This window comes from Thrips palmi, unplaced genomic scaffold (assembly GCF_012932325.1).
Source record: "Thrips palmi isolate BJ-2018 unplaced genomic scaffold, TpBJ-2018v1 HiC_scaffold_4, whole genome shotgun sequence".
NCBI classification, from domain to species: domain Eukaryota; kingdom Metazoa; phylum Arthropoda; class Insecta; order Thysanoptera; family Thripidae; genus Thrips; species Thrips palmi.
In genome coordinates this window covers 3436932-3451486 of record NW_023144631.1, presented here as the reverse complement: position 1 = coordinate 3451486, position 14555 = coordinate 3436932, and the positions used below count along the sequence as shown (strand labels likewise).

Genomic DNA, 14555 nt, shown 5'->3' with positions numbered 1-14555 from the left:
TCCTCGAACGCTCCCCGGCGTCCTCCTTCCACTTCTCGTCCAAGGTAACAAAAAAAAAAAGAAACAAACACGAAACAAAAAAACGAACCCGAAAGATACTGAAACCCGCAGCTGTACGCGTACCGCCTGGGCTACACGTCGGGCCGGTGGACCGGGTCGCAGATCGCGTTTCTGGTGCTGCTGATCCTCGTGTCGTTCCTCATGATGGGCCGCGAGTGCATCACGCTGGCGCGCCAGGGCTTCAGCAACTACCCCTTCAACTGGTTCGACGCCTTCCTCATCGGCGTCATCACGCTCAACGCGGGCCTGTACTTCGGCATCAACTCCATCCTCAGCCTGGTGCTCGAGCGCATGCACCTGCTCGACCCCAAGATCTTCATCTCCTTCCAGGTGGGGTGACCAGGGCGGGGTGGCACAGTGGGCCAGAAGACCGGTGGAGGCGGCCAAAATCAATGACGAGTTTGGAAGCTTCAGAGTCGCTATAAAGGACTCGAACCTAGCTTGTGACCCCACCAATGGATTGCTCTCTGAACGAGAAACCGATTGGTGGGGTCACACGTTCGGTTCCGTTCCTGTTTAGCGACGACTCTGGAGCTCCGAACGCGTCCAGAGCTTTGACCGCCTCCACCGGTCTTTGGCCCACTGGGGATGGGGTGGAGTAGGGTGACTCCGACTCAACCGGCTCGCTCCCGCAGTTCACCACGCTGCTCAACTCGACGGTGCAGTTCGGGCTGGGGCTGCTCGTGGTGCTGGCCACGGTGCGCTGCTGGAGGGTGCTGAGCTTCGCCACGCACTTCCAAGTCGTCAAGATCATGCTGGTGGGCGGAGTGGAACACCTGCCGTTGTTTTGTCGCCTCTCGCGACCAGGAGGGATGCTGACGGTCTGACGGCGTGCCGCGGCGTGCCCGCAGAGACTGGCGTACGAGCCGCTGCTGGCGCTGCTGTCGTACCTGATGCTGGTGCAGCTCCAGTTCGCCGTGCTCTTCCAGCTCCTCATGGGCTCCGGCCAGGAGAACCTGCACTCGCTGCCCGACGCCTTCGTGCTGCTGCTGGCCTACCTCGTGGACTACACCGCGGACTACGACGAGTTCGATGACACCCGCCTCGACACGCTGCTGCCCTTCTGCTCGTACTGGGTGTTCGTCGCCTTCATGTACTTCTTCTTCCTCAACTTCTTCCTCGGCATCGTGTCCATGGCCTTCGAGTCGGCCGGGGAGCTCGTGCGCCAGCAGGTCGGAACGACTTTGAAACCGGCGACCGACATCGGAAGACTTGGACCAACTAACCGTTACTGCTTTGTAGGAAATCGAAGGGTTTTCCATGGCGAACCTAATCTGCGACGAGCTTCGCTACCTCCTTCACATCCCCGGGGGCCGTCTGCGCCGCGACAGCTCCTTGTACAAGCACATCAGGACCAACTTCATCCACCAGAAGAACAGGGTGAGGCTGTGGTCCGCGGCTTGCGCCACAGACAGATTCCGAGGGTCGTTTTCGTCGCTCGGCCTCTCTCGCACTCATGGGGCGTCGCGTATAGGTGCGAGAGAGACAGAGCGACCAAAACGACTCACGGAATCAGTGTGCTGCTGCAGGCCCGTCGCTTCATTGACGCCAACCCACTGTTGCATGCAGATCCACGGCGAGACGCTGCGGGTGGCGCGGGCCGAGCTGGGCACCATGAGCATGATGTACAAGCTGTTCACGGAGCAGCCCGTCTCGGACAGGGAGATGCAGGGCGCCATGACCATGATTGCCCTGACCGTGGCCACACCGCTCGAGGAGAAGGTGCAGTTCCCGGGTCCGGAGGTAAGCAGGCCGGCCGAGCGTGGTGCCGCCACGTGGTGCGCAAGCCTCAAGCAAGCAGTCGAGCGATTCGGAAGAGCGGCTCGCACCCTGACGGAGAGCCCCGCGGAGAGCCCCACGAGTGCGACAGAGACAGAGCGACGAAGCGACTCCTCCACGGTGATCCGCGCGTTCGCAGGTCCAGATGAGCATCGGCAAGTCGTGGAACGGGGAGGAGCTGCTAGAGCTGGACAAGCTGCACACCGTCATGGAGACGCTCAACAGCCGCAGCGAGGACCGCAACCTGGCCGTCGACCAGGAGCAGGTGGCGTCCCTGCGCAGCCTGCTCCGGGAGGCCTTGGGCGAGAGGCCGCCCCTCGCCAAGCCCGTCGTCATCAGGTACGAATGGGAGTGACCGATGCCGGCTGCAGCCACCGCGGCAAGTGTTTCATCTTGGACCTTCGGCTTCGGCAGGCTGCGGCGCGGCCCCCCGCACCACCGGCGCCCTGGACTCAGACTCGCCAGCCTGCTCATCCGGCGCCGGCGCTGCGTCCAGATCAGCTTCCGGCTGAGGCGGGTGCCAGCCCCAGCGCCATGGGCGCCACCCGCCGCCACGACTCAACCCCAAGCGTCACGCCCGACGTCCCCGCAACGCACGACGCGGCCCAGGCCACCCTGGAGGCCTTAGTGGTGACCCCCGGGCCGTCGGTTTTAACTCACTGACATGATTCGTTCTACGATTTAAAATAAAGTGCAACGTCGATAAATAGGATTCTGGGCCCAAACCACGTAACGTGCACGTATCGCGGTGCCTTTGAACTTTCGCGGTGTTTTCCTAACTTTCTCATAGATCACGTGACTGTTATTTTTCATACGGCGGTCTAACCAAACTTTTGCCCCTTTGCCGGGGCAACAGGAAAGTCTCACGTAAACAAAGAAAAACAGCTGTGTTTGAAGTAATTTTGTGATGACCGCAGCGCCTGAACAACTTTTATCAAGTTACATGATGGCCGCATTTTCTAGCGCTCAGTTTGTTACTGGGCTCGGTCTAGGTGTCGTTCTAGGAGTGTACCTCATGTCTCGCAAAGCGACTAAACGTGCTTCCAAACAGGAGGATAACGAAGATTCATCGGATTACACTGATGTCAGTTTCTAAAGTGTGGATTTAAATATTTGCTTTCATCATGCTGCCTTGATGCTTGATTTCTTGGATATTTATTATGCAGGATTCCTCAGATGACGAGGGAAACGACAAAGTCGGTGCCGACATGAAACTCATATTAGTAGTTCGCAATGATCTTAAGATGGGGAAAGGAAAAGCAGCTGCTCAGGTATATCAAAGCTAATTTAAGAAATAACTTTCTCATCTTAATAACTGGGTTTTTCATGAATTTCCTGTTACAGTGTGCTCATGCAGCAGTTAGCGCATATGAGCAAGCAAGGACCAGGAGACCGAAGACCCTGAAAGCATGGCAGAGGAATGGACAGCCCAAAATTGTCGTCAAGTGCGATAGTGAGGTATTGATGACTTAAACTGTATGTTCCAATAAATTATGTTTGGTAAGTGGGCACTAATTAAGGTGTATTGGCATTTCAGGAGGAATTACTGGAGCTTGCCAAGCGCTCTAAGGAAATGCATCTCATTACAAGTGTCATCAAGGATGCAGGACGTACTCAAATATCTCCTGGATCTCGCACTGTTTTGGGAGTTGGACCAGCAACAGCAAAAGATATTAATGAAGTTACAGGGCATCTAAAACTCTACTAGCCCCTTACTTTTTTTTTTCGTCAAACATGCATTTATTAGATATTATTTTTTATAATTTTTTAAAAGTATGGTGTTGTAATGAATTCTGAACCTCATTAAAATTTCTGACAGTTCAATTGTATATAACAGGCTTGGCAAAGAATACTTTTATTAAATAAAAGCAAAAATTTAACAAATCATAGAGTGAGACAGTGACCTTTTGATTGCAAATACATAGATGCAACAGGATGATATGTATATAATAGAAAGAAAAAAAAGCGTGCAGACACAGAATTCCAAAAATTCTTACTTCTGCAGATGAACACATTGGCAATTGAATCCTTGGTTCTTCCATATCTAGCGGCTCAATGATAATCTCTGTTTCACACTGACACTAGAAGTCTCCTTATCACTGTACATTCTCCCAGCATCAGAATTCCGTGGTTTTCTGAATGGTTTATCTGGGGTTGTCTTCACTTTCTTGTACAAAGAATCATCTTCCTTATTAGGAGTTCTAGCTATCTCTCCCAATCTGCCCTTTGAATAGCTGTCCATGCTTGAGTCTTCTTGTGGTTTTTCCCGACGTCTTGAATGCTTGAGTGGTGAACGTTTTAGAGGTGAAGCAAGCCTCCCTTTCTTTGTTTCTCTTCTATACACTGCCTCTTCTTCATCACTAGGCAAGTCCAAATAGGACTTTGATGGAGGACGGTTTGAATTGTCTCTTTGAAATATGCCATTGAGAGTGATAGGTTTAATTTCAACTGATTCGTCAGAAAAATCACTTATGTCTTCAGAGGGCCTTTTCTTGTTAAATGAAGGAAACCGCTCACTGACTATTTGAGGTTTAGCTTGACTGCTTTCAGAGGAATCAGAATCAAGGGGTTGTTTGATTGCAGTGCTGTAGGATCTATACTCTTCTTGTTGAAGTTTTTCTTCACTGCTGTACTTAGATGATCTCTTTTTTTCTTCCTTAACCTTTACTTGACTGCGACTTTTGGAAGACGATCTTCTCTTTTTCTTCTTACTTTTCTCTTCACAGCGACTTTTGGAAGATGATCTTCTCTTTTCTTTAGAAGCTTTTTCTTCTCTGTGACTTTTAAAAGAGGATCTTCTACTTTCTCTCTTGACTTTCTCTTCACTATGACTCTTGGAGGTGGATCTTAGTTTTCTTTCTTTCTTATATTTCTCTTCACTGTGACTCTTAGGTGAGGATCTTCTTTTGTGTTTCTTTGATGATGATGATGGGGGTGTAGTCACTTTCTTGTATTCCCTATCTGGTGAAGAGGATACAGATTTTGCTCTTTTGTGATCACGCAAATATCTTGAATTCTCCTTGCTTAATTCTTCCTCTTGGTCACTAGAAGAATAATATACTTTTCTATCCTCCTTTACCGAAGTTGAATGCTTGTCCAACTTTTTAGAATACTTTGAATGTCTTTTAGAGATTTTACTGGAATAAACTGAGCCCTCTAAAGAGAAGTCAGGATTTTGAGTTTTGTTGCTCTCATCTTGATCCTTTTCACATAAAAAGGGAATGGCAGGGAGCATGGATGTATCATACTTTCTTGAATCCAGGTTGTAGTTGGTTTGAGGGGACAGAAGAGAATTCCTCTTCTTAGGACTTGATAGGAATGGACAATCTCTAGAGAAAGAATTAAGAGTTTCAATATCAAAAGTATCATACTCTAGATCTGTTTCTCTGAGATTCACTGAGAAACTTGTTTCAGAGCTCAAGAAGCCAGAAGGCTTTTTCTTTGAAGGGGAACGGGCATTAAAGTCACCATCAGCGGTAAATTTTCTATCTTGAGAACTGACTGTCATATTTCTCTTCATAGGACTTGATTGGAATGGACAGTCTCCCGAGAAGGAACTGAGGGTTTCAGCATCAAGGAAATCATGCCCTAAATCTACTTTTCTGTGGATCAATGACAAACTTGTTTCAGAGCTCCTATTGGCAGAAGACTTCTTCTTTGGAGGAGAACGGGCATCAAAGTCACCTCCTCTTACAAATTTACTTTTATGAGGACTGCCTGTCATAAGCTTTCTTCTCTTTGGGGTTTCAAAATCTTCTTCAGCAGAATCCGTGTGGAATTTTCGCTTAGAATGCATGGTACTTTCTGGCAGAGAATATGGCCTATTTGGTTCAAAGAATTTACGGAAGTTCTCTCGAGATCTGTTTAGATTTGGTGTCACTGACTTCCGTTTCATATCTGGGATACTGTAAATGGTGATTTCCATACCACAGTTTTCAAATACTTCTGTTAGTAGGTGGAATACTGATGGCCACCTTAAACCGTCAAGACCACAGCCAATGCGAGGCATAGCTAACTTTGTGACACCTAACTTTTGGCATTCCTCTCTCATCGCCAAAAGAGAGCATTGCAAAGTCCTTTCAGTAGGCTTGTTAAAGTACCTTTTCTTTGTCACTAGATAAAATATAAATCTTTGACTATCTTTCAAAACGGCCACTTCTCCAACCGTTTTATTTTGACTCAGAAGATCATCTACACGCCCAAATTTTGACCTGCAATAAGCATAAGCACAAATTAATGACATTCATCTAAGATTGCACAGGCTTAAGAAGGTATTAAACAAAATGGTAAAAAATGAAAAAAAAAGTCGAAAAATTGCACGGGAAAATTGACCAAGACTCACCGAAAGTGTATCGCAATACCTGCTCCCATTTTCATGTCGGAGCTGACACAATGAGCCAAAGAGGTGTCTCGTCTCGCCGTGAAGAGATCTCCTTCAACTTCATGAATGATAGTTGGTAAAGACGATGACAATCTCCGGTTGGAGGAAAACCTCTCTAACAAAAAATTGGAAATTGGATGCCTTGAGATAGGTCCAGAGGCATAAACACATCAACGACACATACTCGCAAGTCAATATTACCTGAGTTGAACAGCGACATGACCATCGTTGGCCGACAGCAGATCGAAAACCGAGTCAAATGAGAGTAAAGCTGTTTACAGACAAATGACATAACCTGACAGAAACAAAAAGAATTGCGATGCAACGCGCTTTTCGCTGCGCCCGCTCATGCTGCCTCGTTTTATTGTTGTTGTTATTGTTGTTTGTCCCCACCACCACTATGCAAACAGTGCTGCCAGTCCTAGTTTTCTAACAAGAAAATCATTTGCATCAATGAAATTAATGCAGAGTCAAAGTCTACGGTATGCAATCAAGTAAAAGAAAAGAAAAACTTTACATGAAATTGAGCGTCCGATACACACCCAAGTGCTTCCCATGCCTCCCTATCCCCAACTTTCAAGAACTTCCGTTACCAACCTAAAATCGTATTGTTGGGAATGCCCATACAATTTTTCGTCTGAATTAATGAAAATACATAAGAACTCTTCATTCTGTTAGCATCACCCCTCCGATAATCAAATGAACAAAAACGTCCTGAGATGAGTGACCAGTGGCGAGACTGGTTGTTTGTTGGTTTTGTTGTTTTGTTATGCTCCTTGTTGTTGCTTGTTGGGGCGGCGGCAGCTGCGGCGCGGCGCCTCGTGTTTCACCCACTGCCACCAGTTGCCAGGAATTGCCAGTGCCTGCCGGTTGCCCTTTTCAGTCGCTTTGTTGACGATCTGACAGAGAACGTCAGTGAAGACTGAAGACTGAAGATGATGAGTTCGATGAGTGTCCGTCCGCCGTCCACTGAGGAGGTGAGGGCGGCTCTGGAGAAACGAATAGGACCGAATACGGGATACGTACTATCACAAGTGCACGGGCAAAGGAAGCTCTTCAACCCCCTGTGGAAGGAGGAATTTCAACCCCGAGAGGGCTCAGAAGTCTTCGTTGGAAGACTCCCTAGAGACCTGTATGAAGATGAGCTGGCGCCGCCCTTCTTGGAAGTGGGGCCGATTTATGAGATACGTCTAATGATGAACTTTAGCGGAACGAACCGCGGGTTCGCTTTCGTATCTTATTTCAACCCTGAGACTGCTCAACGGGCGGTGGAAAGACTCAATAATTTCCAAATTAGGAAAGGGCAATTGATAGGAGTCTTGCCTAGCGTGAACAACAGGCGACTCTTTATTGGAGGGCTGATGGCCTCAGCAGGCCTTGTAAGTATCTTGGAATGTGTTTGGTGTTTCCCATGTCATATCCCTTCACATTGTTTACTGAATTGCTGAATTTGTCTACCTGCAGGAAAATTTCCTCCGCTCATGGCTCCATCAAGTCACTGAAGGGGTCCAAACCATTAAGGTGTTTCCCCCAGGGAGAAGAACCCACCTTGAGGAGGCCTATGTGCCCTACAGATATGCTGTTGTAACGTACACCTCTCACAGGCAAGCCGCCATGGCCAGGAGGTCCTTGATTCCAATCAAGAATGAAGTCTTCGGCCCTCAAGTAGTTATCGACTGGGCTGATCCCAATCGCATGGAGGCATCAAGAGGTCATCAGAATGCCTAGTGTAATTTTAATGAAGTCCCAATCTAGATGTATTTTTATGTTTTTACCATGCTTCCTGTAGCACCTAGTTTTTATCATATACTTTTACAAAGGATAGCCTTGAGGTAGGACAATTAGATGAACCATTAACTTCAATATTTTATTGTTTATACCTAAACTTACATTATCACAGTTTGAATCACTTTTATATTAATTACAATATAATGCTATTTTTTTTCCAAATAAACAGCTATGTACTTACTGGTCCAATGATTACACATACTATAAACACACATCCAATGTTACAAATATTCAACTTAGGAGACCACTGATGAGCAACAAATCACAAGGATGCCTCAAACCAGAACTTGCGCGTTCATGAATAACAGCCTGTCATATATTAAATTGATGACATGTCAGGTTAAAATTAATTGTTTAAGTGAAAGTCAATCCTGATAGTTATACTAAACAGTGGTATACTTGTGACCCACAACATTTAAAAAAGATGGCATATCTTTCCAGTCTTTCTGCTCACAAATAGCAATAAGTAATAATATAATACTTCATCCGTCACACCAGAAGAATTTGACACAGCCTTATACATATCTTTAAACGTCAAATTGCATACTGCCAGTAATGGCTTCAGAAGCCATTCTGGTCTAGTTCTGTTACCAGAGACCACCTTGGTGTCCTAGTTTCCTTACCACAAAAGTTACATAAAGTAAGCTGAAAGTGATCAGTGAAGAATTGTGAAACAAATTAACAAACAAGGAAAACTACACACAAGTACACACACTGCACTCTAAGCAAACAATTACAAATCCACAACAAGTCAAAGCTTAAAAGTATTCCGAGCTCCAGTTGGAACTCGAAAATAGACCAAGAAAATGCAACAACACACATAAAATGTTCATAATCAAAGATTTTAAAAAGGACTTGCCTCATTAACCGACTGGTCTGCATTTAAATTCCTATGTTGAGATCCACCGTATTTTTAAGTTATATTACAGTATTTTAGACACATGGAATGCACAAGAGTAATTAGAAAGAAATTTTCTCAACTATTTTTAAAATTTGCCTCATCTAGGCCTTCTTATTCAATGTCTCTTTCTCCAAAACTTTTGGCAAGGGAGAATTTACACCCATGTCCTGGTTTAAATTATCCTCTTCTCCATTAAGTCTCCTGTGTTCACATCTCCAGTTCTCTGCAGACTTTGCAGCTGATTTATCATTAATGACATCTCTGTAGATAGGGAGGACAAATGAGAATAGAACATAAATAATAACTTAGATTTTGCTAAATACCTTTTACCACTTACCTGCGACGCCAGTCTACTTGATCATCTCTCTGATTTGTGCGGGGATCTTTTTTAGGAGACTCTTTTCCGCTAAAAGTTTTTTTGCTATTTCCTGGTAATTTTTTCTTGCTTTTCGGAGAGCTTTTGTCTTTCAAATTTTGCCAAGTCACAGTATTGAAGTCAACAGCATCTAGAGTCACAGTAGATTCCCAATCATTGTCAGCAGCTATGCTAACCTGCAATAATACCATGTTTTTTTAGAAAAAGGTCTTTAGAAACAGGAGGATGAAAAGGATATTAAGTAAAGATAAATATTTCTGCAATACAACTGAGTTAAGTCATTCAAGTATACCTGAGAGGGAGGAAATGTGTGGGAAATATGGTAATATGGCTTAAAGACTGGTTCATGGCGAACAATTTGCATGGCAAGCCAGGAGTGGAGCAGGAGACGAGGAAAGCGGTCCATCCAGTACATTACAAACTGATCTGGTATTGTTCCTAGGCTCCTTTGTGCTTCTAAGGATAATTCTCTATAATGGTGTTTCTACAAAATAGGTGGAAACATACACATTAATTTTATTTTAAAACACTACTTTTCAAAGTTTTTTTTTCCAAAGACTTTTATGAATACCTTATTTCGCAAAGCTCTCAACAAATCTCTGACACTCAACCCGCGGTAGTTACGGTAACGGCGCAGATCTTGGGCTACTTCATCCGAAATATGCACTCTCCAGTCACCTCTTACCACTCTGGCACCATCAGCCTCCAGGGCCTGAAGTGCAGTGCTTGTTGCTGGCTCATCTTTTTCCACCCGATCACTGACATCCTACAAATGAGAAAGTTTGAAATATTATGAAATGCCTACAGAATTTTTGATTCTCCAACTGAAAAATAAAATAAAAACAAACCTGGAAAAACGACATTATTTTTGCTCTGCTCCAAAAGAGAGGGTGTGACAGGACAGCCTCAGCAGGTGGGCGCTCCAGTGGTTCCCAACTTAGCATGCATTTTACTAAGGTGCCGGTTAAGAGCTGGTCAAGTTGAGAACTGTTCAAGTCATTCAGCCTGTGAAAACAATAATAATAATAATTGTATACATCAAAGTTGAAAGCAACAACAGACATACCTGAAGAAAGGCAACTTTCTGCACAACATACCTGGGTTCTCCACTCAAAATATTAGCTTGCCTCCTAAGCGGATCACCAAATGGGTGCTTTCCTGATGTTTTTACATAGTAAAGCACACACCCCATTGAAAAGACATCAACTGCACAAGTCTGGTAATAAAAGATAGAGTCAAATACAACAGCACTGACAAATCTCTTACTGATTAGTTCATGAAACTGCAACCCCCAATAATAATAAAACTTATAGATTACCGTGCGCCCAGAACCAGAAAGCATTTCAGGAGCTATCCAACCATCAGTGCCAGTTATACCGGATCTCCTGGAGAAGGACATCCGTCCTTTCTGGAGTTTCTTACACAGACCAAAGTCAGATATCATAGCTCTTACTTCCCCATGGGCGTTGGGGACTGATAAAAGAACATTTTGAGGCTTAATGTCTCTATGAACTGTTAAAAAAAACAAAGCACAATTGTTATAAAACACACAGCACAGAAAATTAAAACAAGACATTCCTATGAATTGCACTTGAGTTGAAATCTTTACCAATGTCAAGAGAATGCAAATGTGCCATTCCTGATGTAGCCTGCCTTATTATTTCAGTTGTGGTCAGCCTTGCAGGAAGATCAGTGCTTCCTAAGACAATGCGACCTTCAACCAAATCTGCCAGAGTTGCAGCAGCTAACTCTAGGGCAATGTACCGGAAAAGGTGATCCTGCTCTGTGCAAAAATATCTTATGACATTAGCATGCTGGTCGGATTCTCTGAGCAATGCCACTTCGCGATCTGCCAGCGAAAAGCATTCTGGCAGTAGCCTCTTGACAGCTACATTGCGTCCATCAAACAAGCCACTGAAAACAAAATTAATTTTTAAAAGGTAAAATCAAAATTTAGGAAATGGATAAAAAGTAGATAGTGACAGGACATTACAGTCTTACCGATAAACAAACGTGCCTTCACATCCCTTCCCAAGAACTTCAGCTGTGAAAAATGTAATTTTTCCCACACAAACACCTCGCCCATGTAATTCAGATGGTTGAGTGAAGGACTCCACTTTGCCACTGTGAGAACTCTGAGACATTTGGTGAATCTCCCGCATCTATTGACGACCATGAGAAGACCAATGAGATTAAACAGAGTAGCTTACAGCTGATAAATTATTACACATCAAGATTCTCACCTTTCCTCGTACGTAACAAAATAAAGCTGCCATAGATATAATAATAAGTGCCATAGCTATTTTCAATGATTTATTTTCTTGTTGAGTTACCCAAATTTTAAGGCCAGAGTACATAAACTGAATGCATTCTGGAGTGAGCACAGTGGAGAAGTTGCCTCTAATCACCTACAAATGATGATGATGTTCGTGAACAAGGTACATGCTATAACAACTTCAGGTAAATTTGGCTAAATTGAGAGGCAAAGCAACATACCTCATCCCAACAAGAAATATCAGAATTTGGAGTGGTCTTTACTTGGGGGGACACTGGTTTGGGGCTATGTGGCCCCCTATTGTCCTCATGGCTATGTTCACCAGTTTCATTCTCCAGCTCCCAATCAAAATTTACAACATGCCTAGGTAACGGAATCATTGCACTTGTTTTCTGTCCATCAGGCACAATTGCTTCACTGAATGATGGTGTTTGATAATGACCTGTAAAAAATAGGAAGTACAAGTGAGTCCCACCATAAAAACATTTAGATAATAACTGCCTGGACTGGATCTTACCCAGAATGATGAGAGGATAGGAAGGAGTCACATCTATGTCTTTCCTTGCTGGCAATACATTATCCAAGTTACTTTGGAGGTCCTTCAAATTTGAGCTCCCAGGATTGTGTTGTGTGCTGTCACCAACATTGCCTGCAGTGGAACCTTCATTCGGACCCTCAATCAATAGTGCCCCAAAGTTCAAATGATTCACGGTGGCAACACTTTGATCAACAAGTGAAGGGAGAGCATACAAGCCAAATGGATGTTCACCAACATATAATGTGGACCTACAAAAATAAATTGTGACAGACAAAAATGCAAAATGCTTAAAAAGTAACAACATTTTCTAGCACTCTCCAAGAGGGAGCTCCTCCCCTCCCATCCCCCCAAAAATAGGAGGAACTTACTTAAGTTTCATTTGGTCTGAACTCAGCCAGGTTGATGGAGCTGTTGACTTGAGCTGATCAGCCAAAGCATCAAGGGTCTCTTCAGCAACACTTGTAAAGGGGCAAGATATTAGTCCCTCTGTATCAAGGAGATAAACTCCTATAACTGGTGATCCATAATTACTGGACCAGAGATGACGGTGAGTCCGTCGATCCATGGTTATGACCCGACCAGAGGAACTACCCATGAAGTGAACCATTTCTACAAAAATATTTGAAGTGTAATAAAGTAAAAATCTACATTATTTGATGTGCAATAAAATGCTATTAATTTAATACCCACCATAATTACTCAGCAGTTCACTATCCATTGTGTTTGCAGAGTAGTCAAAAAAGGTCACATTCCATTTGCGTTCTTTCTGCTTACTATCCAGCATAATTATGTTGTATTCTAGACCAAACCATTGGAGTCAGATTTTAAAGGGGAAAGAGACAAATCCAGAAATTCTAAGACTATGAGCATGCAAATGTTTGAATGTGCATGTACATTCTGAGATGCCAGTAAAATTATATTAATAACAATTTTTAATAAAATTATTACCTGTCCTGCCTATATAAAATGAATTGCCATTGGAGTCTGTCAATGGACAGACATGCTGTCCATCTGAACTGAGCACAGGTTGTTTTTCACCTGTCTTTGAATTGACAGAAAACCATGTATCCATCTTTTTCCCTGAAGAATGTAAAGATTAATTTTAGTAAAATTAAATTAAGGTATAAAATAAATGACTCTTTGGCAAAACAATAAGAATTTTAACAAATGTGGTCTCAAGGAACATACCAGTGTATAAGATTCCATCCGAACTACGACATGGAGACTGGGCCACAAGCTGGGGTATTGTAAAAGGCAATTTCTTCAATGCTTCTCTTTCAGATCCACCCAAAACATATAATGAGCCATCTTTTGGGTCAGGTAAAAATATTGGTCTGATGAAATGGAAGGGAACACTTGATTATTTACTTTGAAGGCAAATTTAGGAGCTGTTAAAGATAGTTAGGTGTTTCAGATACTAACGTTACTGCTTTCGATGCATCAACAGGAACTTTAACAACAGGTTCTAAAACAAGAAAAGAAAACATGTGACACATGTGAAAAGGTAGTTGAAAGTGTCAAATATTGAGGCATTTACCATCTTTTAACTGCCACTGAGTGATACCGGTGAGACGATCAACAGCATACAATGAGCCATCAAGTGTTGATAACAACAGCAGACGATCATCTTGGTATTCTCTTACAAGACTAGTGCTAGGGGTCTGTAACAAAGAATGTAGTAAAGTAAGCCAGCTCAGACAAGATCAAAAACATGAACGATTTGGGTAAAAAAATGGGTGCCGATCTCAGAGAATTAAAAAATACTAACGGCCAGTGGACTGGTTGTAGCCGTCACTCTCGCAAGGGCGAAGAAGATTGTCAACAACACCATTCCAAGCTTCATGTTGCCTTCTTGTAAAGTCATTCTTAAACATGAGTGCCCATGCATTCATTCTTTCCACAGAAAATCAGAAAAGTGACATAAATGACCAGGTTATAAACCCCTTGTCACTTTCAATGTCATACAAGACATGATTGATGAAAACAGAATGTGAAAGAAACATCACTCTTTCTTGTCCTGAACCATTGGCCATACCACAGAGTCAAGAATGTATGTTATCAGCTGTAAGTTCCATTGGGCACAAATATTCAAGGCAAATGTCTTCTTTCATCATACTTGTTGCGATCAGTTCTCGTCTCTGTTCGGGCCACACAAATTCTTTGACACTTATGGAAATCACTCCCAGCCAGCATAGGCTAAGTTTAAAAGGAGATGCAAATAGCAGAAGGTATTTGGATGTTCACAATCTGTTGGCGTAATTGCATTTGTTGTGGTGGAGCACCTAGGAGAGGTAAGAGCGGAGCACTTCACTTATCCTTAGGGCGACAAATCACCGACTTACTTGTTTGTCATTGGTCAGCTGCAATAACAATGGGCAGTTTTATTGCCAACCTAGAACCGAATCGCCTATCCTAATCAACCCCTCTCATCTAAAATCTTCGCGGGGAAAAGTGTCC

The 14555-nt window shown here is 43.8% G+C and overlaps 4 protein-coding genes across 4 annotated transcripts; 2 read left to right on the top strand and 2 right to left on the bottom strand.

Annotated features, from left to right (window-relative positions):
* The first annotated feature begins 2640 nt into the window (after positions 1-2640).
* Positions 2641-3723, top strand: LOC117649119 (peptidyl-tRNA hydrolase 2, mitochondrial-like). Its single transcript, XM_034391572.1, has 4 exons — positions 2641-2923; positions 3006-3110; positions 3184-3297; positions 3377-3723. Exons 1-4 carry the CDS (start codon positions 2747-2749, stop codon positions 3545-3547), a joined length of 567 nt encoding a protein of 188 aa, XP_034247463.1. The 5' UTR covers positions 2641-2746; the 3' UTR covers positions 3548-3723.
* Positions 3679-6605, bottom strand: LOC117649117 (serine/arginine repetitive matrix protein 2-like). The gene is made up of 3 exons (XM_034391570.1): positions 6422-6605; positions 6182-6335; positions 3679-6050 (listed from the first exon to the last, which is right to left on the bottom strand). Exons 1-3 carry the CDS (start codon positions 6510-6512, stop codon positions 3884-3886), a joined length of 2412 nt encoding a protein of 803 aa, XP_034247461.1. The 5' UTR covers positions 6513-6605; the 3' UTR covers positions 3679-3883.
* A 398-nt stretch (positions 6606-7003) lies between these two features.
* On the top strand, positions 7004-8188 carry LOC117649118 (APOBEC1 complementation factor-like). The gene is made up of 2 exons (XM_034391571.1): positions 7004-7599; positions 7685-8188. Exons 1-2 carry the CDS (start codon positions 7156-7158, stop codon positions 7946-7948), a joined length of 708 nt encoding a protein of 235 aa, XP_034247462.1. The 5' UTR covers positions 7004-7155; the 3' UTR covers positions 7949-8188.
* Positions 8069-14430, bottom strand: LOC117649116 (serine/threonine-protein kinase/endoribonuclease IRE1). Its single transcript, XM_034391569.1, has 19 exons — positions 13867-14430; positions 13636-13759; positions 13521-13563; positions 13287-13432; positions 13047-13178; positions 12789-12896; positions 12467-12707; positions 12078-12346; positions 11782-12002; positions 11529-11693; positions 11287-11447; positions 10895-11199; positions 10604-10797; positions 10383-10501; positions 10134-10290; positions 9857-10051; positions 9578-9769; positions 9247-9461; positions 8069-9170 (listed from the first exon to the last, which is right to left on the bottom strand). Exons 1-19 carry the CDS (start codon positions 13984-13986, stop codon positions 9011-9013), a joined length of 3267 nt encoding a protein of 1088 aa, XP_034247460.1. The 5' UTR covers positions 13987-14430; the 3' UTR covers positions 8069-9010.
* Between the last annotated feature and the right edge of the window lie 125 nt (positions 14431-14555).

What these genes read in the sequence shown, in the direction of transcription:
- LOC117649119 (XM_034391572.1), top strand. Translation starts at nt 2,747, where the DNA reads ATGACCGCAGCGCCTGAACAACTTTTATCAAGTTACATGATGGCCGCA. An exon ending in AAGGAAAAGCAGCTGCTCAG is followed by an intron (nt 3,111 to 3,183) that starts GTATATCAAAGC and finishes TTCCTGTTACAG; the next exon opens with TGTGCTCATGCAGCAGTTAG. An exon ending in TCGTCAAGTGCGATAGTGAG is followed by an intron (nt 3,298 to 3,376) that starts GTATTGATGACT and finishes TTGGCATTTCAG; the next exon opens with GAGGAATTACTGGAGCTTGC.
- LOC117649116 (XM_034391569.1), bottom strand. Translation starts at nt 13,986, where the DNA reads ATGCATGGGCACTCATGTTTAAGAATGACTTTACAAGAAGGCAACATG. An exon ending in TCAGTGGCAGTTAAAAGATG is followed by an intron (nt 13,564 to 13,635) that starts GTAAATGCCTCA and finishes TTCTTGTTTTAG; the next exon opens with AACCTGTTGTTAAAGTTCCT. An exon ending in TTTGCATTCTCTTGACATTG is followed by an intron (nt 10,798 to 10,894) that starts GTAAAGATTTCA and finishes TTTTTTTAACAG; the next exon opens with TTCATAGAGACATTAAGCCT.
- LOC117649117 (XM_034391570.1), bottom strand. Translation starts at nt 6,512, where the DNA reads ATGTCATTTGTCTGTAAACAGCTTTACTCTCATTTGACTCGGTTTTCG. An exon ending in CATGTCGCTGTTCAACTCAG is followed by an intron (nt 6,336 to 6,421) that starts GTAATATTGACT and finishes ATTTTTTGTTAG; the next exon opens with AGAGGTTTTCCTCCAACCGG. An exon ending in GGTATTGCGATACACTTTCG is followed by an intron (nt 6,051 to 6,181) that starts GTGAGTCTTGGT and finishes TGCTTATTGCAG; the next exon opens with GTCAAAATTTGGGCGTGTAG.
- LOC117649118 (XM_034391571.1), top strand. Translation starts at nt 7,156, where the DNA reads ATGATGAGTTCGATGAGTGTCCGTCCGCCGTCCACTGAGGAGGTGAGG. An exon ending in TGATGGCCTCAGCAGGCCTT is followed by an intron (nt 7,600 to 7,684) that starts GTAAGTATCTTG and finishes GTCTACCTGCAG; the next exon opens with GAAAATTTCCTCCGCTCATG.